This window comes from Eretmochelys imbricata, chromosome 6, assembly GCF_965152235.1.
Source record: "Eretmochelys imbricata isolate rEreImb1 chromosome 6, rEreImb1.hap1, whole genome shotgun sequence".
Lineage (NCBI taxonomy): Eukaryota > Metazoa > Chordata > Testudines > Cheloniidae > Eretmochelys > Eretmochelys imbricata.
This window is the reverse complement of record NC_135577.1, coordinates 103001922-103029203: the sequence shown is the minus strand read 5'-3', so window position 1 is coordinate 103029203 and position 27282 is coordinate 103001922. Positions and strand designations below refer to the sequence as shown.

General features: G+C 41.0%; 2 protein-coding genes across 7 annotated transcripts in view; one reads left to right on the top strand and one right to left on the bottom strand.

Annotated features, from left to right (window-relative positions):
* The window catches only part of CPSF2 (cleavage and polyadenylation specific factor 2), a 27141-nt gene extending 9021 nt beyond the window's left edge, over positions 1–18120 (bottom strand). Inside the window, exons 1-11 of the mRNA XM_077819279.1 lie at positions 17973–18120; positions 10890–11070; positions 8261–8420; positions 8048–8153; positions 6701–6830; positions 5180–5295; positions 4381–4568; positions 3576–3866; positions 1975–2075; positions 1343–1543; positions 501–653 (exon numbers count right to left, since the gene is read on the bottom strand). Coding sequence (XP_077675405.1) covers positions 501–653; positions 1343–1543; positions 1975–2075; positions 3576–3866; positions 4381–4568; positions 5180–5295; positions 6701–6830; positions 8048–8153; positions 8261–8420; positions 10890–11038 — 1595 coding nt within the window. The 5' untranslated portion in view covers positions 11039–11070; positions 17973–18120. The remainder of the gene's footprint in view (positions 1–500; positions 654–1342; positions 1544–1974; positions 2076–3575; positions 3867–4380; positions 4569–5179; positions 5296–6700; positions 6831–8047; positions 8154–8260; positions 8421–10889; positions 11071–17972) is intronic.
* On the top strand, positions 17681–27282 carry NDUFB1 (NADH:ubiquinone oxidoreductase subunit B1). 6 transcript variants are annotated; one of them, XM_077819291.1, is made up of 4 exons: positions 17681–17839; positions 18786–18850; positions 22381–22525; positions 27187–27282. In XM_077819291.1, exons 3-4 carry the CDS (start codon positions 22386–22388, stop codon positions 27221–27223), a joined length of 177 nt encoding a protein of 58 aa, XP_077675417.1. In that variant the 5' UTR covers positions 17681–17839; positions 18786–18850; positions 22381–22385; the 3' UTR covers positions 27224–27282. The 6 variants fall into 6 exon arrangements, with proteins under 6 accessions (XP_077675417.1, XP_077675420.1, XP_077675418.1 ...); XM_077819290.1 differs by lacking the exon at positions 17681–17839 and adding an exon at positions 18168–18423; XM_077819289.1 differs by lacking the exon at positions 17681–17839 and adding an exon at positions 18168–18430.

The following is a 27282-nucleotide window of genomic DNA, read 5'->3' as shown; positions in this document are numbered from 1 at the left end:
CCTGCAACAGTGGAGTTCTCCCCCAGCCTCTTTAAACCACCCAAGCACCATATGGGGGGGAGAGGGGGGAGAGAAGGGGGCAAAATTTTCTTGTGTGTCTTTTCATCTGTGCTACAAGGCACCTAGCATCCTTCCGGGTGCCATAAAATAATGACTAAATGCTACATTAATGTAGGTTTCTTTCAATTAGTTTTCTTTACAAAAAAAGGATTTAATAGGTGATACTTGAAATACACACATCTCTTTCAATGATTTTCTACCCTTTCCATAAACGTAAAAAAACCCCCAACAAATTATCTTCCAGTTCCCCAGAAAAATCTCCCTCTGAACTTGGGGGGAAAAAAATAAGAAGCCATCATGAAGTTTCAGCCTGAAAAATATTTTTTGAGAAAAAAAAACCATAAGCAACTAAACACTGTTTACAATGCATCAGCCATTTCAGTTGTGAATCCCTGACAAACAGTGCCCTCCACCTGTAAGCTTATCTAAAAATCACTCACTTTATTTCCATTGATTCCGTTGCGGAAATACATTTGGTAGGAACATCTGATAAATCTTGGTCCATAGGCTCATCTCCATTTGTCAGACCAGATTCTAATTTACTCTTTTCTTCTTCGGTTGCTTGAAGCTCTGGAACTAGGAAATCCTCAGGCCTAATGTTGAAATTTTTAATTATTTGTATTAAAGTAGCACCATGGTTCTAGGTGCTATACAAACCATATTTACTATTACACTATATTACCACTGAGTTGCTTTACAATTAGAAGTATGTAAGTTCAGCAAAAATGCTTTTAAAATTCCAATCTCTAAACATGCTCAAGGATATTCCACCCCAGATTAACTATATTTCTTCCAGATTAGTATCTTTTAGATATTTCAATTTCTCACATTTAAAATCAGCCAACATTCTGCAAGATTCTCTCTCTCTTTAGTAGGAGTTCCTTAAAAGGCAGATAGAAACCGCTGGCTTCCGGGAAACAGGATGTTTTCCCTCCTTTTCATTTTAAAGTCATTTATAAATCAGATTGTGGAATTTAAACAAAAATCAGGTTCCTGTTGAACAGAAAAGAATTTAATCACTACTTTCTTCTCAGATAAAGAAAGTGCCTAGAGAGGCAGCATGATTTAAATGGACTGAGCATGAGGAAAAAGGTAGGAACTTCTTAATTTCAGTCCTGGCACAATCATTAATTCTCTGTGGGACCTACAGCAACTTGTCTTAATTTCTGTCTGTTATCCTTTGTCTAAAGTGGGGATAATACCTACTTCACAGGTCTGTCGCAAGTGCTTCAAAAACAAAACACTATACAAATAACATTACTATTTTTTCCCCCGCACATACTTGATAATCTCCCCGTATTCATCCCATTTAATTCTTTCTTCTGGGGCTGGAAACATTGGATAAGACTTCTTGGCCTGTTTGAAGAAGCTTCCTTTTCGGCTACCTTCACCTTTCATCATCAAGTCATGCTTAGTTTTATGCACTGATGGCTGATCAATATCCTCTTCAACATCACTCTCATCACTGGAATCTATATCTGCCCTGAAATGTTACCCCAAAATGCACTTTAAGGTATTTCTTTTAAGTTTCATTTTACACACCCATCCACACACACTTAAAATGAAATTTTATACTATATATCAAACATTTGCTGGCCATTGCCTGCACAAAGACTGTCACAGGCCTAATTTTGCAATTAATGAACATTTAGAAACATTTAAAAGCAGTTACTGCTGGAGAACTAAGATGGCTTACAAACTTTAGAAAGCATTTGTGATTCTCAAAGAGAGGAGTTGAAAGGGACCCATTAAAACAGAACTCCATAGCTGACTAATGAATGATCTGACATATTTTCACCTATGGAAGCTACAATATTCAGTTATTTCCAAAAGGTGGTAAGGAATCATACTGGTTACTTGGAGGCTGTGTCTTTGGCATTAAGAGCCCACTGCATTAATAGGAAATATACTTACTCTTTGGACTGTTCTAACTTTTTCGCTGCTTCTTTCTTTAGTTTCTCCTTTTCTAGGTACTCCTCAAGTTCCTTTCCTTCAAGTTTTACACGTTTCCTCAACTAAAAAGAAAAAAAAAAAAAGAGTGTGTGTGTGTGTGTGTGTATGTAAAAATATAAAAGGAGGGGAAAAATTGTATTAGGGTAAGCAACTTCAAAAAAAGAAAAGGAGTACTTGTGGCACCTTAGAGACTAACCAATTTATTTGAGCATGAGCTTTCGTGAGCCACAGCTCACTTCATCAGATGCATACTGTGGAAACTGCAGCAGACTTTATATATACACAGAGAATATGAAACAATACCTCCTCCCACCCCACTGTCCTGCTGGTAATAGCTTATTTAACTTCAAAAAAGCTGTAACTTTTATTTGGAAGTTTTAATACCCTTTCAATTGCACTGTTTCAAACTTTTACCCAGTCCTAATCAGTATCAGGATACCAAAGTGATTAAGGCTACATTCTGCACCCACATTGAGTTGAGTAGTAAACTTACTCTAAAATGGAAATAAAATCCCTAGTACTGTTAAAATTGAGCAAATATAGTATTACCATGCTGAACAATAAAATAGTCATTGTAAAACTGTATTAAAGATCAACTGATTTACTTTACAGAACTCCTAAATAGAAACTGATCTTCATTCAGTAACTTACAGTGCAGGAATTATTTTTTCCCCTGCTTTCAGTAACTGAATAGGGCAAAATTCACCCCCCAATAATATTCGGTGTTGGTATTCTGCTTTCCCTGTCTTTGCTACTGATAAACAAGAGCAGAATGCCAAAGTTGAATACTATTATAGGGAACAGCAGCAAATTTTGCTCTGGCTTTAAAGAAGGCAAACCACAGTATAACTTATTCTAAATAATACTGTGTCCCGAGGACAATAATGCATGAAGTGTCATCCTAATCTTTTAGGAAATTATAAAAGAAAGCTGTAGAATCTATATGGAAATTGCTAAAGAACCCCCTTGAAGTCAGAGTTGTACACACTCCCATACAAACCATAAAATTTCTCAGGTGGAATCAGGGGCAGATGCAGTATGAAAAATTACTGAAATCAGCTGTATAAGTCAACTGTTCCCTTTTATTTTCCACCCTTAATTTTATCTTTTCAAATTTCTTGTGTTATATTAACCTCACTCAGCTTGATTTTCTTTTTTAAGATGATTTTTTGGTCCAAATAGCTACTGCACCTTGCCATCTAAAAGTCAACAGGAAACTGTACAATTACTTTCTGTTTACTGTAACATGGGTGTGCTTCTGTGATGTGAAAGATTTTTTTAGCAATTTCCATGCTTATGCTGCAGATTTTATAACGCTGCCCTTCAGCTAATATATTATAATTCCCTACCATAAAATCTACTTTTGATCTTATTCTTGTTTGACCATGCCATGCTTAACTATAACTACAGTTTGACACGTCAGGAAACGTGGCTTAAGAGTTCTCTCAGCAACTAGACAAAATTTTCAATAGCAGAATCAAAAAAGAAATTTAAGCTAGGTCTTGCAAACATTGCCACAGTTGGTAAACATCAAAAAATCTGAATTGTAACCTATTCCTTACCTCTATATCTATAACTTTTTCAGAAGGGTTATCTATAAGAAATCGTGCTAGCGTCCCAGGTGTGGTCCTGTAAGTTAAAATTACAGAGTTTTTGGAATCCTGACACCATTGTATAAAGAGATCTCTTGAAAACCCACATTCCAAATCAGGCTGGCTGGCAAGCACGACTTTTGGGCTAGGCACTCGAGCCAGGTCAGAAAGACCATGACACAATGAGAGATGGCGGAATTGAAATGGATTGTTCCTCTTGTCTTCAAAACACCTCATCAGTTTGTCACTCATCCACTCAACCTAAGGGTGGTATTGGAAAAAAGCGTTAAGTCATCTGTAGGATTTATATGGTACTTTGTAATAACTAAAACTGATGTACGAACTATATACTTGTACCTGACAACATTAAAAAATGCTCTTCTAGAGATTCTCAAGTTGACCGGTGCAGTATGCATATACATCAAATCAGTCTCTTTACCAATACCTCTTTGTGGGCGATCACATATCATATATATAAATTAAATATTCTTTATCACACCTGTAACCGAGGCTAACAGGTCATGTGGTACAAAGAAAATGGATTTCCCTGTCGATCAAGTCATACCACTGGCAGTATTCTGGTCGTATATTACTTGATGGAGGGAATTTAGATCATGAGTGCCCACTCTGGAATAGGGAAGTCAGCCCAGTAACACAAAAAACTTTCTTCACATTAAAAAGAACTACATGCCCTTGGATAAGCCTATTGTTATCAAGCAGCATTAAGAATGAAAATAATTAGCCCATTCATAACTATTTTAATATCAGAACACACCTGTGATTTAGAAAACTCCACTACATTGTAGCTGACATTATTTAAAAGTGCTAAAGAGTAGACTCCTAATCCTGCATCTTTTGTTCTCCAAATCTGATCAAGAAGTTGGGCAAGTTCCAGAACTCTGCCTGCTGTATCCACGGCTATTAACACATTTCCATCACCTCGCAACGTCTCCAAGACATTGGCTGGAGTGGGATGGGAGAGGAGAAACAAAAAAATAAATAAAATCAAGTAGCTGCACACTGAACCACAATTAGAAGAGGAGAAAGATTTTTATTTTCTCTACCAAACATCAACTATAATCAGAGGAAAACTAAACTCAAAGATTAACTGACAATAAGCAGCACTGAGAAATCTCAGCTTCAAAGAGATATTGATGCACAATTCCCACTGAAATTAATGGGAGCTGTGCCCCCGCCATAGAGCTTTGAAAAGCTCAGCCTTAATATTTAATAGCAATTTCTTTTTTTAAATCCATTTTAATGATTTTTTTTTCAAATGAAGCACAAAGAACTATTGAAATTTACTTCCTTATCTCACAGGAACAGATCAGCTCAGGCTAGATCAAAACATGAAGTCTTTGAATCAATTTCAGCAAGCACGACTCAATCACCTTTTATCTGAAAATATGTTTATTCACAGGATCACTAGTGTTAGAAAAAATAAAAATAAATCAGAAACTTAAAAGAAAATTAAAGATTCTCAGTTTTCATGTATATTGCATTTGTTGTAGAAGTTTATAACTTAATTGAAAAACAGATATTTTCCATTACTACTGATTTGGCAAAATACATACTTAACAGTTGTTCATCTCTTTGCTTCCGTCTGGGTTGTACGTAAGTAGCATTAAAGGAATCTGTGATAAGCAGCGAAGGCCTGCTCAACATTTCCAGAGAACATCCATTTAAATGGCTGAAGAAAAAGAAGTTAGGCAACACTAGTTCAGTTTTCGTATTTCTATTGACAAGGCAAAAAAAGTCATAAGATTGAAAACTTTCACACTGAGAAGTATGTGCAGAACTGGTATTCCCCATTATCCGGCAAATTTTCAATTAGATTCTTACGGTCTTTTAACAACAAAAAACCTTGGGGGGAAAAAAAGCCCTCTATCCTAGGAATCAGATGATACTTCTTAAGAGAAAATGTACTAGAACATGGAGTTTATGATTTGGCTTCATAACTATGTACTTATGCCATGTTTAGCAAGAACAGTTTTTTGTTAGGCCAAAAGCATGGCAACTTCACCCTGCTTTAATTTTCTACTTGTCATGCCTTTCCTTACCTGAAACCTCTCAGCACCCCTTAAATTTAGTTTAAGGCAAACAAACCCCAAATAATTTATGATGTTTTAAGTCTGCAAACTTCTTCCGCTCTGATTTTATTCTCATCTCCATTTGTCCCTTTAACACATTTTAATTTAAAACAAAACCTTCCTAGAGCACCACAGAATATAAGTTATCTTTTTTGTGGGAGTGGGGGGAAGAGAGGGGAGATTTGCCCTTGTCTCTCCTTTAAAGGATCTTAAACACTTCCACAAGAATCTAAAATAATTATTTCCTCATTTTAAGCACCAAGTCACCTATGTATTTTTTTTTCCATTTTCTAATAAATGTCTGTCCCATTTGACTTATTCTTGAATTACTTCTTTATGAGACCAGCTGTGAATACTCCTACAAGCAAAAATTTCCCTGTAATCACATTTTGATCAAAGGAGAAAATAAACACTGCAATTTCCCACAAATATAAGATTCAAACTCTCCTTCCCCCCATTTCCCCTCTGCCCCCCGAAGCCTTTGGTATTTGCATTTTGTACCTAGATTACTATGCAACATTTATGTCTGTCCCCACTCCCACGCATCTGCAGTCTTGATTACAAGTTGGACCATATATTGGCATTTAGGGGCTCATTAGCATGGTTGTTTTTCCCCTGATAAAAGGGACAGTTATTTATCATTGTCTCATTCTTCTTCTCCTCAGAAGATTGCTTCTTTTTATTTTTATGAAAAAAGGACACTATTTATATTTTTATTCTCCTTTTTCAACTGGGAGGAGAGACTTCCCCCTCCTCTCCCCAGCTGTAGCACTGGACATTTTCTGTTTCAAAACTTACAATTAAATTAAAAACAGGATTTGAGAAGGAAGAAACAGAGACCTTACTGCTCTGTTGTACACTGCCAACTTCACCTCAAACAGCTGGATTTGATGGTGGCTATATTTATATTTCATGCCAATACAAGTATTTATCAGGCACTGTTAAATTACATAGCAATACTAACTGAAATTTGGGAAAAAATATCATTTGCTGTGTTGTACATACATCTCCCTCTTGTGGTTGAAGTCAACAGCATAAACAATTTCTTCTTCTCCATCTTTGACAATCTTCCAAATTGTGCCTCCTATCATATGACCAGCCGGCAGTGGTGTAATAGAAAGACCATGCCCTTTCCCTACAGGGACAGTATTGTAACCTCTCAATATTTCAGATATAGCATGCATATTACAATACATTATCCCAACCACACGGCAGTTTGAAATAAACCACTAACCCCAAGTTACTACTGACGGAGGAGATCATGTTAGGGAGGCCAGAAGTCATTATTCCCTTCAGCCTGAGTACTAACAATTGTGTAAGTACTTACATTACAAATATGACAAGTCAGGGACCCAGTTATAAGACAGTTCAAACTTTACATGACTTCTCATTGGTTTAGTTAGTGTGGACAGGACTTAACTTTGTCCCAATAAATGGGTTAATGCCTTAAACCAGAGGCTCTCAACCTTTCCAGACTACTGTACTCCTTTTAGGAGTCTGATTTATCTTATGTATCCCCAAGTTTCACCTCACTTAAAAACTACTGGTTTACAAAATCAGACATAAAAATACAGAGGTGTCACAGCACAGTTACTGAAAAATTGCTCTCTCATTTTTACCATATAATTATAAAATCAATTAATTGGACTATAAATATTGTACTTACATTTCAGTGCATAGTATATAGAGCAGTATGAACAAGTCATTTTTTGAAATTTTAGTTTGTACTGACTTCACTAGTGCTTTTTATGTAGCCTGTTGTAAAACTCGGCAAATATCTAGATGAGTTGATGTACCCCCTGGAAGACCTCTGCGTACTGCCAGGGATATGCATACCCCTGGTTGAGAACCACTGCCTTAGACTACTATAATTTGAGCAGAAATCTCCAATACTCCTCTCCATTTCCTGAAGAACTTGCTTTTCTGTTTTTATTTGTGCCCCTTTTCACTTGGGGAAAATATGTAAGCAGCTGTCAGTAATGTTGCCTTCAATTAGATAACAACAAGACGTATTTTAGAGATATGGAAGATATCAGAAAAATAAAGATGAGAACTAAAACATAGGACAGGAGAGTCAAATTCAATCTGGCATAACCCTTACCAACTTCAATGGGAGTTGGGCCTTTTTCTGAAATGTAATCACTGGGGCAGATCCTCAGCTATGGGTGGTGCTTTGACAGCTTACACCAATGAGGATCTGCTACTCTGTGGTGCTACTGATCCACTTTTAGTGAGGCAGAGGACCTACGCCAAGTACTCTCCTCAAAAAAGCAAACTCAAGTTCAAAATGAAAATGCACAGTAACTCCATTAAAAGACAAGTCAGCTACTGCATCTTTTGCTGCGTTTTTACCTTTCAAGTTCACAATCTGCGAGAACTTGAGCTGCTGTATTTTATCAAAAGCTGCATCTACATCATCCAATGTAAAGAGCGTGAAATCTTCTGTATTGTGGCGAGACTAGCACAAAAAGGAAACAAAGGAAAACCTTTAAAATCCTGAGAATCATCTTCTATGAAACAGTTTAATAAATTAAATACATGTGAAAATATGAAATAAAAATATACCTGATAGAGATCATACATAAACATTTGTCCCATTTTATATACAGGAATGGTTGCATAAATAGCACAATTTAAACCCATTTTTCCAACTGCATACGGGAGAGCACCGAGATGTAGAGGATCAGGGTGAGAAAGAAGCACTGCATCAACTTGGTGTACATATCTAGGAGAGAAAAGGAAATATACGTGAAAAAAATTTCGGGGGGGGGGGACGACGACTTTGTGGTAACATCAAGTGCAAAACTGAAATGCCAAGCAGAAAAGAAATCACTTAGTTTTTCCCCAACAGAATGGGGACTTTGAACTAAGGAAAAGTTTTAATAACCATTATAAAAAATAAAAATTAAGGATATAATTTTAAGAAGCTCTTAAGTGACTTAGGAGCCTAACTGCCCAAGTCATTTTTCAAAATGGAACTTAGGATCCCAAGTCACTTAGAGTAAGCTTTTCAAACTGCCTAATTTTCTAATTTGGCAAACTCCAGACTCACAGGAATTGCATTACGACAATTTGAGACAGGTGATAACTAGTAAAATAAGGGATTAAAATATTTCCAAATTGAAATAGCTTGAATCCAGTCTCCAAACAGATTTAGTATGCCATTTCCCTTAGCTTTTCACAAAACTAGTTTTCCAAAGCTCTTTGAAAACTATACACGTTTAATTATTCATGACTGTTTGGTTGGCTCTGGAACATGAATACTTCTAGCTGTACCATGCCAACCTGACATTTTAATGTAATATTTTCTTTCTCCTCCAGAATGATTCGCTTGTTTAGTGCTTATCTGTATTACAATTATAAATAATAAAAGTTTAGATGACTTAATATCTTTGCTACTTAATTGAATGGCTAACATTATCAAAAGATTTTAAGAAACATTACATTTATTAATTGTGAAATTAAATTAGTCTAGGACTCAGGGCCCAATTCTACAGCCTTACTCACTTGAATAGTCCCATTTTAAAAAACAGGAGTAAAGGTTACAGAATCAAGTCCCAAATCTGTAAAAGCCAAATTAAAAAAATATCTTTTTAAAGAAAGAGGAAGAGGTCAAATGTAAATATTTCAAACAACAGTAAGTGGCTGGATTGTTTTTTAAAAAGTAAGAAAATTGATTCTTTGACCCACTGGCTAAACATTTTATAAAAATAGAGACACACAGAACAACAGACAAGTGAAAAAAAATGTATTAGCTGAAATGCTAACAGCATGTATATTGCACATATCTGAGTAGCACATGTAGCAGGAAAACCCTTTTCCCGAAGAATGACTGTCTGGTTCAAGAAACTTTTCAAAACATTAAAGACCATATTGCAATTATTGTATCACAATGTGTAGCTGAACAAGATTTTAATGTGTGATGATGTTATGAACTGTGATTAAAATTGGCATTGTGAGGATTTTATGTTCTCTCAGGAACGTCCATATTTAGACCCCACTCTTGTAATCACAGGGAGTACAGGATGACCCCTCTCTACACATGCACAGAGCCATCATTGAATTAAATGGGGCTCAGTGTAAGAGCCCACCTGTATGCATTTGCTGCAGAACTGAGGTCTAACTTGCTCAGTTTAAAACAAACCCTTTTTTCCTGACAGCCGAAACACCAGATAGCAGGCGAGAGTCAAAATTTTTCTTTTTTGCTTATGCATGATCAGCAGTAAGATTCTATTATTTGTATTTAGTTAATTCTGTCGATAATTAAGGCTACGTTTTAGTCACAGGTATTTTTAGTAAAAGTCATGGACAGGTCACGGGCAGTAAACAAAAATTCACTGCCTGTGACCTGTCCATGACTTTTACTAAAAATACCTGTGACTAAAACTTGGGAGGGAGGCCTCGGGCAGTCCAGCGGTGCCGCAGGTGCTGGGGGAGGTGGCTCAGGACCCTTGCTGGTGCTGAGAAGGATTGGCGGGGATGGCAGGGGCTCCCTACCTGGCCCCATGTCCCTACAGCTCCTAGGCGACAGAGGGGCACAAGCGCTGGCTGCCACAGCTCACATTGGCCAGGAACTGCATCCAATGGAAGCTGGGGGGGTGGGGGGGATGAGAGCCTGCAGTCACAGGCAGCGCAGAGCCCTGCTTCGCTGCCTGGGAGCTGCAGGCCATGCCAGTGGGAGCCTCCCACCCTAAGGTAAGTGCCCCCCGCACCCCACAACGCTCTGCCCCTAGTCCTGAGCGTCCTTCCATACACCCAAACTGCTGCTGCTGGCCCAGGGGCTGCCCACATTGGGCAGCCCCTGAGCCAGCACCAGCCACTGCAGAAGTCACGGAGTCCGTGACCTCTGGGACAGACTCGTAACCTTATTGATAATACATAGGCCAGAATCGACCCAAACTCAGTATCTCATAGCTGTACATATTGAATCTGCAGGGCTATTAGATGTAAAAAGCGTATTTTTGTAACTAATGCAAGCTGATGTAATATATACAGAATATATACACAGAGCAGACCTATTTATTAAAAAGGTTTTAGAAAAGTGATTTTCCCTATCATATAGGCAATTTTAAACAGAAAACAAAAATTTTGGATTTTTAGTCTACATCATGAGCATAAAATCTCATGTTATACAACATGCAGTAATGTGATTTCGGGACTTTTATTAAAAAACAAAGGATAAGCAATTACTTACTTCCTTAGAGAATCAATGATATCCATTGAAAAATTCTCATCCCAGCCACAGTCCAATAAAAAACGAAACTCGTCTACCTGCAGCAGGTAGCAGAGAGCAGATTCCTCCTGCACCCCTGAGAGCGTAGTCAACTTGATAATGGAGGTCATTTTTCTGTCCAAATGTCTGCTTACCAAAACAACTATTTTAAAAAGAAAAAAAATGTAAACACCTAATACAAAAGAAGTTTAGATATTTAGACCAACTGTTATTTTATCATTTGTGCAAACATATGCATCAGTAATAATTGTGTATTATTATTACTACTAGATAATAATACCTCTAGTTATCAATTACCAGGAATTCTACTGACAGTATTATTTGAGCCACTATATTATAATACAAACCACAGAAAACAATTTCTTATTGTTCTTAAATTGGGATGGTTTTCAGATACTTCCCTAAAACCTAACAAATTTTTATTAATGTCAACAATCAAAACTGTTGCAAGTCAATGTATGGCAACTTCCTACTTAAAAGGGATTATTCATTAAAAGAGAGCTAGATGGAGATAAACAGACATACACACAAGCTTCCACTGAAGAGGAAGAGAAAGGCAGATTGACAAAGAAACAGAAAAAGCCTGAGAAACTAGATCACAGATGCGTAGGGCTGGAAGGGACCTGAATAAGTCATCTAGTCCAGTCCCTGGCATTCAAGGCAGAACTAAGTAATAACTAGACCATTCCTGACGGATAATTGTCTAATCCAGTGGTTCTCAAACTTCATTGCACCTAGACTCCCTTCTGAAAACAAAAATTACTACACAACTCTGGGCAGGGACGGGGGGGACCGAAGCCCACGCCCAAGCCCCGACACCCCGTACAGGGAGGCTGTAAGCTGAGTCTTGCTGCACAGGGCTGAAGCCAAAGCCTGAGCCCCACTGCTCAGGACTGAAGCCCTCAAGCTTCGGCTTCAGCCTCAGACCCCAGCAAGTCTAACACCAGCCCTGGTGACCCCATTAAAACAGGGTCACAACCCAGTTTGAGAACCGCTGGACCTGTTTTTTAAAACTTCCAAAATGAAGACTCCACAACCTTCCTATAAAATTTGTTTCAGCGCTTAACTACCCTGACAGGAAGTTTTTCCTAGTGTCCAACCTAAACCACCCCTGCTGCAATTTAAGCCCATTGCTTCTTGTCCTATCCTCAAAGATTAATGAGAACAACTTTTCTCCCTCCTCCTTGTAACAAACTTCTATGTCCCTTTTCCCCCAAATCTTCTCCAGACTAAACAAACCCAATTTTTTAGTCTTTCCTCATAGGTCATGTTTTCTAGACCTTTAATCATTTTTGTTGATCTCTTCTGGACTTTCTCCAGTTTGTCCACATCTTTCTTAAAATGTGGTGCCCAGAACTGGACACAATACTCCAGTTGAGCGCATATCAGCATGGAGTGGAAGAATTACTTTTTGTGTCTTTCTTACAACACTCCTGCTAATACATCCCAGAATGACGTCCACTTTTTTTGCAGTGTTAAACGGTTAACTTATATTTAGCTTGTGATCCACTATAATTTCCAAAAAGAAAAGGAGTACTTGTGGCACCTTAGAGACTAACAAATTTATTTGAGCATAAGCTTTCATGAGCTACTGCTCACTTCATCGGATGCATTCAGTGGAAAATACAGTTTCCAGATCCCTTTAAGCAGTACTTCTTCACATTTAGGCAGTCGTTTCACATTTTGTACGTGTGCAATCGATTGATCCTTCCTAAGTGGACTGTTTTGCATTTGTCCTCACCGAATTTCATCCTATTTACTTCATACCATTTCTCCAGATCATTGTGAATTTTATAGTAGAACCTCAGATTTATGAACATCTTGGGAGTGGAGGTTGTTCATAACTCTGCACAAAACATGGTTGTTCTTGCAAAAGTTTACAATGAACATTGACTTAATACAGCTTTGAAAATTTATTATGCAGAAAAAAATGTTTTTAACCATCTTAATGTAAATGAATCAAGCACAGAAAGAGTAGCTTATCCAATCTTTTAAAAAAACCTTTTCCTTTATATTTTTAGTAGTTTATATTTACCACAGTACTGTACTTGCTTTTTTTTTGGGAGGGGGGTCTCTGCTGCTGCCTGACTGCATACTTCCAGTTCCAAATGAGGTGTGTGGTTGACCAGTTAGTTTGTAACTCTGGCGTTCATAAGTCTGAGGTTCTACTGCAATCCTATCCTCCAAAGCATTTGCAACCTCTCCCCAGCTTGGTATCAACCACAAATTTTGTAAGTGCACTCTCTATGCCATTATATAAATCATTTATGAAGATATTGAATAGAACTGGACCCAGGACCAATCCCTACAGGACCCCACTAGATAAGCCCTTCCAGCTTCATTGAGAACCATTGATAACTACTCTCTGGGAATAGTTTTCTAACCAGTTCTGCAGCCATAGCAGCTCCAGCTAGGTTATATTTCCCTAGTTTGTTTATGAGGTCTTGCAAGACAAAAACCTTACTAATGTCAAAATATACCACCCTCATTCTTGAGGGAATTCTGCACAAAAAAATTAAAAATGTTGCATATTTCATCAATAAATGTACAGGCTCTAACATGGCAGTAGGGAGCACTTGCCACTGGCTGCATGGAGGTGGGAGATCACCCTGCGGCAACCCCCCCAGAAACAGATTCAGCAGTAATGCTCCTCCAGACACTCACACAGTGCAAGAGCTGGGCCTGTCCCACAAACAGCCCAGGGCCGGGCCCCTCCATACCAGACGAACCAAGATCGAGAGACGATGCCCCTCTCGCTTGCTCACATATGCACTGGTCCCTGATCCAGGTGTGGGGCAGGCAAGCGCAGCCCCGCAGGACCCAAGTGTGGAGGGGATCCAGAAGCAGGGTGAGAGAGTTCTATGTGGGACAAGCTGGATGCAGGGGCTCAGTGGGGCAGTCCCTAGCCTCTGTTTGCCAGAAGCTGGGAATGGGCAACAGGGGATGCATCACTTGATGATTACCTGTTCTGTTCATTCCCTCTGAAGCACCCGGCCTTGCCCAATATCGGAAGATAGGATTCTGGGCTAGATGAACCTTTGGTCTGATCCAGTATGGCCATTCTTATGGCCAAGTGTGGGAACGCAACTGGATGCACAGGGGCTCGTTCGGGGGTTCCCAGTGTGGGGGAATGGGACTTTGCAGAGGGGTCCAGGTGAAGGTGGTTGGGGCTCAGCAGGGAGGTGTGGGGGAGATGGGAATGAGAAGGGGTGAGGGAGGTTCAGCGAGGGGGTTCAGGTGCTAGGGGCTGGAGTCCGGGTGCAGCTGGTTGGGTCTCAGTTAGTTGGGGGTCCAGGTGCAGAGCTTGTCAGGGTGGTCCAGTGAGGGGTTCACTGGGGTGGAGGTTCAAGCGTGGGTGCTCAACAGGGGCTGGTATGGCTGCAGGGGTGGCAGTCCAGGTGCAGGGGAAGGGGCTCGGCCGGGTGGAGGTTCAAGCACATGGAGGATAAGGCTCAGCAGGTCTAGGTATGGAGAGGTCAGGATGCACGGGGGTTGGGTGGACAAGGGAGCAGGTCCCCATACAGTGACCCCTCTCCCATGGCTGAAGAAATGATGGAGGCAGGAAGTGGGGATGCGGTGCTTCCTACAGCCATGGGAGGTTTCTGGGGGTGGGTCTGACCCAACCCCGGCCACTACTTGCCAGGGAAGAGGAAGTTCTGTCCTCCCAGCCAAGACTAGCAGCTGAGCCTGGCACAGGGTAGGAGCCACCGGCTGGGGCATCCCCCCACATAGTGATTTACCTGTCTGCCGGCTGCTCCGGGCACCTGAAACGATATGCCTATGCTGGTGGGGAGGGGCACATGACCACTCCTGCGACTTCCCTCCAGAAGTAAACATCTACCATTTTCCCCCCATCCACAAGGTGTCTACTACAGCTGTTGATTAATTGCAGTTAACTCAAAAAAAATCATGATTAATCAGTTTTAATCACATTGTTAAACAATAGAATACTAATTGAAATTTACAAAAAAAAGGATGTTTTTCTACATTTTCAAATATATTGATTCAATTACAACACAGAATACAAAGTGTACACTGCTCATTTTATAAAATTATTATTACAAATATTTGCACTGTAAAAATGATAAAACACAGTATTTTTCAGTTCACCTCATAAAAGTACCGTAGTACAAACTCTTTATCGTGAAACTACAACTTACAGATGTAAATTGTTTTTGGTTGCTTAACTGCACTCAAAAACAAAACACTGCAAAACTTTAGAGCCTACAAGTCCACTCCCTGCTACTTTTTGTTCACCCAATCGCTAAGACAAACAAGTTAGTTTACATTTACAGAAGATAAAGCTGCCCATTTCTTATTTACGTCACCAGAAAGCAAAAACAGACGTTCACATGGGACTTCTTTTGTAGGCAGCACTGTGAGGTATTTATATGCCGGACATAGTAAACATTTGTATGCCCCTTCATACTTTGGCCACCATTTCAGAGGACATGCTTCCATGATGATGATGCTCGTTAACAAAACGCAAGGAAGGTACCAATTTCAGAGGGATAAGGCGTGGAGCATGCTTTCAGAAGTCTTAAAAGAGCAACATTCCGATGCGGAAACTAAAGAACTCGAACCACCAAAAAAGAAAATCAACCTTGTGCTGGTGGCATTTGACTCAGCTAATGAAAATGAACATGCGTCGGTCCGCACTGCTTTGGATGGTTATCAAGCAGAACCCGTCATCAGCATGGACGCATGTTCCCTGGAATGGCGGTTGAAGCATGAAGGGACATATGAATCTTTAGTGAATCTGGCATGCAAATATCTTGCAAGGCTGGCTACCACAGTGCCATGAGAACACCTGTTCTCACTTTCAGGTGACACTGTAAACAAGAAGCGGGCAGCATTCTTTCCCTCAAATGTAAACAAACTTGTTAGTCTGAGTGATTGGCTGAACAAGAAATAGGACTGAGTGCACTTGTAGGCTCTAAAGTTTCACATTGTTTTATTTTTGAATGCAGGTTTTTTTGTACATAATTCTAGATTTGTAAGTTCAACTTTCATGATAAAGAGATTGCACTACAGTACTTGTATTAGGGGAATTGAAAAATACCATTTCTTTTGTTTTCACCGTGCAAATATTTGTAATAAAAATAAATATAAAGTAAGCACTGTACACATTGTATACGGTTATACTTGAATATATTTGAAAATGTAGAAAACATCCAAAAATATTTAAATAAACGGTATTCTATTATTGTTTAATTGCACCATTAATCGCAATTAATTTTTTAAATTTTTTTTTGTTCTTGTCAAATCCATGTTGACTGTTACTTATCACCTTATCTTCTAGGTACTGAAGTTAAGCTGACTGGTCTATATTCCCCATTTTTATAGACTGGCACTAAATTTGCTCTCTGCCAGTCCTCTGGAATCTCTCCCATCTTCCATGAGTTTTCAAAGATAATTTCTAATGGCTCAGATATTTCTTCAGTCAGCTCCTTGAGTATTTCAGGATGTATTTCATCAGGCCCTCCTGACTCAAAGATACCTAACTTGTCTAAGAAACTTTCAACGTGTTCTTTTCCTATTTTAGTCTCAGGTCCTACCTCATTTTCATTGACATTCACTATGTTAGATGTCCAAAACTAATCTTTTTGGTGAAAAATGAAAAATTTAGCACTTCTGTCATTTCCACATTTTCTGTTACTGTCTCCCCACCCCCGCCCATTGAGTAATAAGCCTATCTTGTCCTTGGTCTTCCTCTTGCTTCTAATCTATTTGTAGAATGTTTTCTTGTTACCTTTTATGTCTCTAGCTAGTTTAATCTCATTTTGTGCCTTGGCCTTTCTAATTGTTTCCCTATCTACTTGTGTTTTTAATAAATATTCATCCTTTTTACTTTGACCTAATTACCATTTTTATAGGACTCTTTTGATTTTCAGATCACTGAAGATTTTCTGGTTAGGCCAGGGTAGTCTCTTGCCATAGTTTCTATCTTTCCTATGCAAGATAGTTTGCTCTTGTGCCCTTAATAATGTCTCTTTAAAAAACTGCTAACTCTCTCAAACTGTTTTTCCTCTTAGACTTGCTTCCAATGGGATCTTACCTACCAATTCCCTGAGTTTGCTAATGTCTGCCTTCTTGAAATCCATTATATTTATTATGCTGTTTTCCCTCCTACCAATTCCTTAGAAGCATGAACTCGCCATTTCACAATGGTCACTACAATCAAGCAGTATTTTAAAATATAACTTTTAAGAAATACTAATGAAAACAGTGAGTCACACTTTGGCCTCCTTTTTCTGAAGATTGGGCATGTGTAGTCTTGAGGAAAGAAAACAGAGGGGACCTGAAAATAGTCTTCAATTATGTCTTCAAGTGCTGTTACTAAGAGGATTATGCTCAACTGGTCTCCATGTCCACTTAAAGCAGGACTAGAAGTAAAGGGCTTAATCTGCAGCAAGAAAAAACATGGTTAGATATTAGAATTTTTTTTCTAACTCTATTCTCTTCCCAGGGAACTTGTACAACACCCATCTTTGGAGGAGTTTAAAAACAGGCTGGATAAATACCTGGCAGGGGTGGTCTAGGTTAACTTACCATGGGGCTGAACTAGAGGACCTCACAGATCCCTTACAGCCACATGTCTATGATTCTGTCATTTCCAGAAGGCTAGAGGTCTCCCCTAAGGAGATGCAATGCTAGCAGGACACACTCACACACAGATCTGGTGCATAGCTCCTTCACTCACTGCCCCCTGTCCCCAGCGGCCTCACTCTGAGGAGCACAGTCTCTCACTCCCGCCTCTCTCTGGAGGTGCCCCCCTCGCTCGGGGGTCTGCTGTCCCCAGCTCGCCCCCCTCGCTCTCCCGCGCTCCCGGGGAGGGTCCCGAGCCCAAGCCAACCCGGCGGCAAGGAAGCGCCTCCCCCGCGCTCTCGCTGATGAGGGGGGGCGCTGAGGTAAGCTCCCCAACCCAGACCAGTCCCCCGGCCTCACGCGCTGGGACGGGCAGCCTCCTTGCTCGCCAGGGGCCAGGTCGCCGTATCAGGCTCTGCCCGGGGACATGGGGGGAGGAGACACCCCAGCACCTACCTCACCACCAGCCCCACGCCGCTGCCCTCAGCCCCCTAAACTCAGTGGGGACAGCACAGGGGGAACCCCAGCCAGTCAGACCCCGTGTCTTCCACAGCCGCCGCCATTTTGAACTGAGAAGGGGAGGCGAGGCTCAGGAGCCTGGCGTAGGAGAAAGCGAAAGGGAAATAGACTGTACCATTGGCAGCCCAGGGGAGTATGGATCGGGACACTCGGGCCTTGCGGCCTCGCACCCGCATTAGTTACGGGAGTCGAGCCATAGAGACTCACAAGGGCGGCGGGGTGGAACTTCGAAATAGTTTCAACTGGCCCGGGGGCAAGCTAATCCCCCCTCTCCGCAGTTAATGGTCTGTGCCGGCAGGCTGGTGGTTTGTCCAATAGCAGCTGCTTGACTGGCCCTAGTTGTCCTTGGGCTCGACGCGGGCGGCGGCAGGCCTAGGCCCGGCAGCAGGCGGCAGGTGAGCGGGACCTGTGGGCGAGGAGGCCCCGGGGGCTGCACGTTTGTCCACAGCTGGTCGCTGGCTGGGAACACGGCTCCATCGCGCGGGGCGGGCCGGGGCAGTGGCTGTTAGTGCGGCGTGGGGCTACTTCAGTAATACAACAGGGCCCGCGTGGAGTGGCTCTCGTCCTCCGATCGTGTGGTACGGATTCCGTAATGCTATTGGCAGCAGCTGGGGCCCCGTGTTAGGTGCTGTACAAGCTCAATGGCGGACGCGGCCCCTCCCGGGGAGAGCTTACGAGCACCGCACAAACCGTCTGCAGAACTCAGCGTGTGGGTAGGTGTGTTTATAATCTTCAAACGCATCCCTGCAGGGTGAGGCTTGAGCCAGGGGTGCCTGGGCTTGTGGGCAGACCAGGAGACTGCACTCCGTTCAGACGTGAGTTTTATGTCCTTCAATACATTTAATGTAGTACTTAAAAAGCGTTTGGTTTTTCTGTTGCTTTTAAGGTACCTGGTTAATATTTCTTGGTTTTTATTCTTTGGAGTTTGTATGCAGGCAAGGTCTAGTTCAGCAATTTTAAGCTCATTGTTGGGCCGCAGCTTCCTCAGCTTTCCTCGCTTGTCATTCTAAAAAACAACTAGCATCTGGAAAAGTTTGGCCAATGTGATTGGAAAGGGCATTAGAGAGTTTATGAAGTCTGATATTACCATTAATATATAACTTCTTTTTCTAGCTTGTTGCTACTGAAATACTAACCGAGTGGTAGTCATAGCATTATAGAAATGTAGGGATGGAAGGGACCTCGAGGTTATAGTCCATCCCCCTGCACTGAGGATTGTCTTTGACACGTTTGTCAAACCTGTTCTTGATAACCCCCACCACCTCCTTTAGTAATCTGTTTCAGTGCTTAACTATCCCTATAGTTAGAAAGGTTTTCCTCTCTAACGTAAATCTCCCTTGCTGTAAATTAAGATGATTGCTTCTTGTTCTACCCTCCATGGATAAGGAGAATAATTGATCACCCTCCTCTTTACAATAGTCTTTTATATACTGTATATTTGAAGAGTGTTATCATGTTCCCTCTCAGCCTTCTCAACTCTAGACTAAATGGACTAGATTCACAAAAGGACTTAGGCATCCAGCCGCCACTTTAGGCCCCTAAATCCCAGAATCAGGCCTCATCACAAAAACCCCCACTCAGCTGCCCCTACATCTTCTAGGCACCAAAGTTGCTCAGCACCTAAATTTGTGCAGTAAAAGTTCCTTAGGTACTTAGGTTTCTGCCTCTGTGCATGCATATTGTAGACCCATGGCAGGCACCTGGACACCTAAGGCTCCAGAGTGATGCACAAACCAGGAAAAATTAGGCAGAGGAACACTTAACTTCCTTGTGGAGTTTTATTTGGTAAGTGTGTTCAGACCTCACCTGCCAGATTGGGCCTAATAGACCAGTTCACACAATGGCCAGAGGCGGGGAGGAACTCTCTTAATTTTTAGCCTGGTGGTTAGGTTACTCATCAGTAAGGTGGGAGACCACTGGTTCAACTCCCCCCTCTGCCTGAAGGGGAGAAGGAACATGAAGAGGGATCTGGCACATCTCTGGTGAGCTTCCTACCTGCTGGAGTATGGGATATTCTGTTGTGGGGCTCCTTCAGTCTCCCTGATGGAAGCTGTTCCACTGTGTATGAATAAATAAATAAGTCATTGAAGCAAGGGGACAGGATCATGGATCTTCTACCTCTGTGGTGAGTGCTCTAACTACCGGACTACAGAGTCATACTCACACATGCACTTTCTATCTCTTCTCCCCCAGCCCTCTTTCTGACCTCCCCCCAGTGTTGAAACTGTCGCACTGTGGATAAATAATGAAAGAATCATTTGACCAGAGAGAGCAAGCATGAGAATGACTTTGTGGCCTTTTGGTTAGAGTATTCACCTGGGAGGAGGGAGACCCAGAATCCAGTTCCCCGCTCCAATGACTATTTAAAATATTTACCCACAGTGGAACAGCTTCAACAGGAAAGATTGAGAGAGCCTCGGATTAGAATATCTCAGAGCCCAGTGGCTAGGGCACTCAATTAAGAGATGTCAGATCCCTGTTCAGTTCACATATTTTCCTCAAGTGGAGTGGGGACTTCAACTTGGGGTCTCCACATCCCAGGCAAATACCTGACCACTGGGCTAAGAGGGAGCTTCTCCTCTCATAGCCCTCTGTCTTCTCCCTTCATTCCATCCCTTGCACCACTGCCCCCTTCCCCCCCACCATCTTCTTGCAAAAGTGGTAGAGACACCTATCTCCAAGACAGCGTTTGCAACTGAGAGTCCCAATCAGAGGGAGACACCTCCCTGCAGTCCAGACATAGGTGCCTAGCTCTGACAGAGGGGTATGCCTTAGCACACACCCCTGGTTCAGTGCTTCCCCTTGATTATCTTAGGAAAAGAATGTCCTGGCATGCTGCCTTTTGTGAATCCCATTCTTAGGCATCTATCTGTGCTCTTTCGTTGTATAGGGAGCCTAGGTGCCAAACCTCGGTTTTGTGAATACTGTTGATTTTCTAGGTACCTAAATTTCTTTGTTAATCTAGCCTAGCGTGCCCAGTTCTTTCAATTTTTTCTCATAGCTCATGTTTCCCAAACCTCTTACCATTTTTTGTTGCTGTCCTCTGGATTCTCTCCAATTTGTTCACATCCTTCTTTAACTGTGATGCTCAAAATTGAACACAGTATTTCTAGCTGAGGCCTCACCAGAGCCGGGTAGAGCAGAACACTTACCTCCCATGTCTTTCACCCCTGTTAATATATACCAGAGTGACAGTTGCCTTTTTCACAACAGCATCATATTGTTGACTCATATTCAATTTGTGATCTACTAAAACCCCCAGATCCTCTTCTGCAGTACTGCTGCCTTGCCATTTATTCCTCATTTTGTATTTGTGCATGATTTTTCTTTCTGAAGTGTAGGTTGGCGGTTGTCTTTATTTAATTTCATCTTACTGATTTCAGACCAAGTCTCCGAAGTATCAAGGTCATCTGAATTCTAATCCTGTCCTTCAAAGTGCTTGGTGTCATATGCAAATTTTATAAGAATACTCTCCGCTCAATCATTCAAGTCATTAATGAAAATATTGAATAATACCAAACCAGTGACCGATCCCTTCAGGTCCCCATCTGATAGGTCTTCCCAGTTTGACAGTGGACCACTGATAACTACTCTTTGAGGTTTCAGAGTAGCAGCCGTGTTAGTCTATATCCGCAAAAAGAAAAGGAGTACTTGTGGCACCTTAGAGACTAACCAATTTATTTGAGCATAAGCTTTCGTGAGCTACAGCTCATTTCATCAGATACATGCAGCATCCGATGAAGTGAGCTGTAGCTCACGAAAGCGTATGCTCAGATAAATTTGTTAGTCTCTAAGGTGCCACAAGTACTCCTTTTTCTTTTTACTTTTTGAGGATGGCCTTGCAACCAGTTGTGCACCACTGTACAGTAATTGCATCTAGATTTTATAGATGAATACTATGAAAATTCCTGCTTTATAAATGTTTGTTGAGAACAAGTATTATATTTTACAGCAAGGCAGACACCTCATAAATGGTGCATTATTAGGATGATTTCTAGTGAGGGAATTTTGCCATAATTTTAAATGCACATACTCAACCTATGATCACCTTAAAATAGTTTATTAATTGGGTTGCATTCCTGTTCCCACAGGGCAAAATTCTACTGTCAGTACTACAAATTTAATCTAGATTCCAGTATCTGGCTGTTCCTAGGAATTCCATGTGGACCTGAGAGCAGCATTTTCCTCTAGTTAAAATATGTGTTAACCTTCAGATGTTCATGATTGCATAGAGAAAATTCCATTATAGGAGGTTGTATGTACTAGATATATGCAGTGGTTTCTATGTTCAGATTTTTGTCTCCTCTTCCCCCCGCCCCATGGTTGCTGTTTTTTTTCGTTCTAGCAATCATGGTGAATTTTGTCCAAGCTGTGCGTGAATACTGGGTCCATATTTTGTGTCCCATGGGATTTGTTATTGGATGCTATCTGGACAGAAGGAATGATGAAAAACTATCAGCTTTCAGAAACAAGAGCATGTTATTTAAAAGGTTAGTTTATGACACAACTTTTTAAACAAAATAATCTGTCTGAAAGGCCTAATCCTGCTCCCATTGAAGTGATGTGAGTTTTGATGTTGACTTCAAAGGATGCAGGATTTTGCCCTGTAGGTCCTGTCCTGCAAAATGTTGAGCACTTCAAGTGAGGTGATCAGTGTTCTCAACTCCCATTTAGATTAGATGGAGTTAAGAAATCTTGCAATCCTTCCCCAAATGAATGTCATAAGAATGGCTATACTGGGTCAGACCAATGGTCCGTCTAGCCCAGTATCCTGTCTTCCGACAGTGGCTGCTGCCATATGGTTCAGAGGGAATGAACAGAACAGGGCAATGATCAAGTGATCCGTCCCCTGTTTTCCAGTCCCAGCTTCTGGCAGTCAGTTGTTTAGGGACACCCAAAGCATGGGGTTGAATCCCTGACCATCTTGGCAAATAGCTATTGATGGACCTACCCTTCCATGAACTTATCTAATTCTTTTCTGAACTCAGTTATACTTGTGGTCTTCACAACGTCTTCTGTCAAAGAGTTCCACAGGGCGACTGTTCACTGTGTGAAGAAATACTTCCTTATGCTTGTTTTAAACCTGCTGCCTATTAATTTCATTGGGTGACCCATGGTTCTTGTGTTATGTCAAGGCATAAATAACACTTCTTTATTCACTTTCTCCACGCCATTAATCATTTTATGTAGATCTCTATCGTCTCTCCCTTTAGTTGTCTCTTTTGTACGCTTAACAATCAGTCTTTTTCATCTCCTTGTATGAAAGCTGTTCCATACCCTTAATGACTTTTGTTGCCGTTTTCTATACCTTCTCCAATTCTAATGTATCTTTTTTGAGATGGGGTGACCAGAACTACACTTAGTATTTGCGGTGTGAGCATACCATGGATTTGTAAAGTGGTTTTATGATATTTTCTGTCTTATTATCTATCCCTTTTCTAATGGTTCCTAACATTCTGTAAGCTTTTTTTGACCGCTGCTGCACATTGAGCCAATGTTTTCAGAGTAGTATCCACGATGATTCCAAGATCTCCTTTAGTGGTAACAACTAATTTAGACCCCATCATTTTGTATGTATAGTTGGGCTTACATTTTCCAAAGTGCATTACTTTGCAGTAGAGCTGTCAAGCGATTAAAAAAATTAATCGTGCGATTTATCGCACTGTTAAACAATAATAGAATACCATTTAAATAGTTTTGGATGTTTTCTACATTTTCAAATATGTTTATTTCAATTACAACACAGAATACAAAGTATACAGTGCTCACTTTATATTTATTTATTTTTTATTACAAGTATTTGCGCTGTAAAAAACAAGAAATAGTATTTTTCAGTTCACTTAATACAAGTACTGTGTGCAATCTCTTTATCATGAAAGTTGAATTTACAAATGCAGAATTATGTAAAAAAAAAAAAAAAAAAACAAAACCCCTGCATTCAAAAATAAAACAATGTAAAATTTTTGAGCCTGCAAGTGCACTCAGTCCTACTTCTTGTTCAGCCAATTGCTCAGGCAAACAAAATTGCGTACATTTCCAGGAGATAATGCTGCCCGCTTCTTGTTTACAATGTCACCTGAAAGTGAGAACAGGCGTTCGCATGGCACTTTTGTAGCAGGCATTGCAAGGTATTTACGTGCCAGATGCACTAAAGATTCATATGTCCCTTCGCGCTTCAACCACCATTCCCTCTCAGATTTTGGAAGGGTCGAGTGCTGTAGCTATCTTTAGAAATGTAACATTGGTACCTTCTTTGCGTTTTGTCAAATCTGCTGTGAAAGTGTTCTTAAAATGAACAACATGTGCTGGGCACAGGTGCCAATTTTCACACAGTAAATAAGCACCCTGAATTTCACAATAAGCCAAAAATCAAGCTAATCCCATTTCAAAACAAGGCCAAAACAAGCCAATCCCTAAGAACCCCAACACTCTGTGACTAGATCCCCATGGCGTGCAGTCTGGGACTCTGGTTGGCCCGCTGTACACCCCTGACTCTCTTCCTCTCCTTGCTCCGCCCGCCCCTGCTTGCCAGGAGCCAATCAAAAAAAAAAAAAAAAGAAGCAACAAGCTACAACAGGCTACAGGCCCAACAAGCTACTAGCCAAAAAGCAACTCACAAGCCAATTAAGCCAAAAACAAGCCCAATATCTGCGGTTTTTTCGCGGGTTTGGCATGTTTGGTGCTGGGTCATCATCTAAGACTCCTATAACATCAAATATATGGCACAATGTGGGTAAAACAGCAGGGGACATACCATTCTCCCCCAAGGTCAGTCACAAATTTAATTAACGTATTATTTTTTTACGAGCGTCATCAGCATGGAAGCATGTCCTTTGGAATGGTGGCCGAAGCATGAAGGGGCATACAAATGTTTGGCATATCTGGCATGTAAATATCTTGCATACTGGCTACAAAAGTGCCATGCAAATGCCTGTTCTCACTTTCTGGTGACATTACAAATAAGAAGAGTGCAGCATTATCTCCCGTAAATGTAAACAAAATTGTCTGTCTTAATGATTGGCTGAACAAGAAGTAGGACTGAGTGGACCTGTAGGCTCTGAAGTTTTATATTGCTTTGTTTTTGAGTGCAGTTACATAGCAAAAAACCTACATTTGTAAGTTGCACTTTCATGACAGAGATTGTACTAGAGTACTTTTATGAGGTGAATTGAAAAATACTATTTCTTTTATCATTTTTACGGTGCAAATATTTATAATAAAATAATATACACTTGATTTTAATTACAACACAGAATACAATAGATATGAAAATGTAGAAAAACATCCAAAATACTTAATACATTTCAATTGGTAGTCTGTTGTTTAATAGTGCGATAAAAAGGGCAATAATTAATTTTTTAATCGTGATTAATTTTTTTGAATTAATTGTGTGAATTAACCACGATTAATCGACAGCCCTACTTTACAGTTATGGATACTGAATTTCATCTGCCATTTTGTTGCCCAGTGATAGAAATCCATTTGTCACTGTTAGATAAGTCCAAAGCTGACTGCAATCTTGACTAATTTTGTATCATCTGCAAATTTTGCCATCTCACTGTTAACCCCCTTTTCCAGATAATTTATGAATATGGTGAACAGCACAGGTCCTGGTCTATGTTCCCTGCAAGCTGTGCGGCTGTGCAGTAGGTTCTCAGGAGCTGCCGGGGAGAGGAGCTGTCACCTAGCCCTGCTGTGGAGAGGAGCCCCGCCCCCGGCCCCACCAGAGCTGCCAGGGAGAGGAGCCCTGAGTTGCTGTGGCAAGAGAGGGCTAGGGGGAGTCTGCCCCAGCCCTGAGCCCCCTCCCACACCTTGAGCCCCTCCCCACTCCAGAGCTTTTACCCTCATCCTCTTCCCCAACCCGGAGCCCCCTCCTGCACTCCTCATCCCCAGCTCCTTCCCAGAGCCCACACCCCTAGCGAGATCCCTCATCCCCGCCACACTCCAGCCCTCTGCCATAGCCCTGAGTCCCCTCTCACTCCCCAGCCCCACCCCAGAGTCCGCACTCCCAGCCCGAGCCCTCACCCCCTGAACCCTCTGCCCCGTTCCTGAGCCCCCTCCCAAACTCCAAATCCCTTGGCCCCACCCCCACCACATGAATTTTGTTAGCACTAATATGAAGGTGATGTCACACATCACTACCATATTGGTGAACATAACAAAATTCGTTCCACACATGGACATAAAAAATTAGAGGAAACACTGGTCCCAGTACAGATCATACCCTTTGATTTCTATCTTTTACTCAGTTACTGATCCATGAGAGAACCTTCCCTTTATCCCATGACTGCTGACTTTGCTTAAGAGCCTTTGGTTTGGGACCTTGTCCAAGGCTTTCTTAAAGTCCAGGTACTATATATCAACTGGATCACCCTTGTCCATGTGCCTGTTGACATCCTCAAAGAATTCTAACAGATTTGTGAGACATGATTTCCTTTTACAAAAGCCATGTTGACTCTTTCCCAATAATTCTGTTCTTTAGTATAGTTTCAACCAATCTGCCTGGTACTGAAGTCCCATTGACTTCATTGGGAACAGCATATACATGAGGGATTGGCTCCTAAATCCATTTGTTTTCATACTAAAAGGGGCAGGGACTGCTGAAGATGCATCTTGTTCAGTTGCTTTCTAGCAACTCTTCTAACCATTTTATAGATGTCTTTGTCATGTTCCTAAACTCTACTTCAAGTCCTCATTAGCCACACATGATATCTAAGGCCACAATTGTCCAATGAGCTCCAGTCCAATGTGAGTGGACCCTGCCATGAAGCCCCATTTTAGTCAATGGAGATCTGCTGCTGCAGGGTCTTCTCTACAGCACTCATTGGGGTGGGGTGGGGGGAGGCTAATGTGAAAGGGAGTCCAGAGTATAATAAAGAAAGTACACAGAAAAAAGTGATCCTAACCCTTAAGAAGAGGGGACGACCAGTTGTTCAAATGATACAGTTTCTGATTAACAGTTATAAGGAAAGTCAAGAATATTAATTATTCTTAAAAGTTAAAATAGAAATCAAGATCTGTTACAAAATACCTCATAATTAAGCTAGTGAAACACTAACTTAAATCTATGAACAGTAATGTAGATTACCGTCTGCAAAAGTCCTGTGCACTACCTAATTTTACTATCCTAATTTTTTTCCCCTCCACACAGGGAATTGAAACCCGGTGAAGAAGTTACCTGGAAATAAAGGCTGTCCGTGAAATGGGAAATTCTTCCATGTAATTAAATTAACGTGTATAACAAGTG

Coding starts and splice junctions, on each gene's coding strand:
- NDUFB1 (XM_077819291.1), top strand. CDS start 22,386: ATGGTGAATTTTGTCCAAGCTGTGCGTGAATACTGGGTCCATATTTTG. Junction 22,526..27,186: donor AAGAGCATGTTATTTAAAAG/GTTAGTTTATGA, acceptor CCCTCCACACAG/GGAATTGAAACCCGGTGAAG.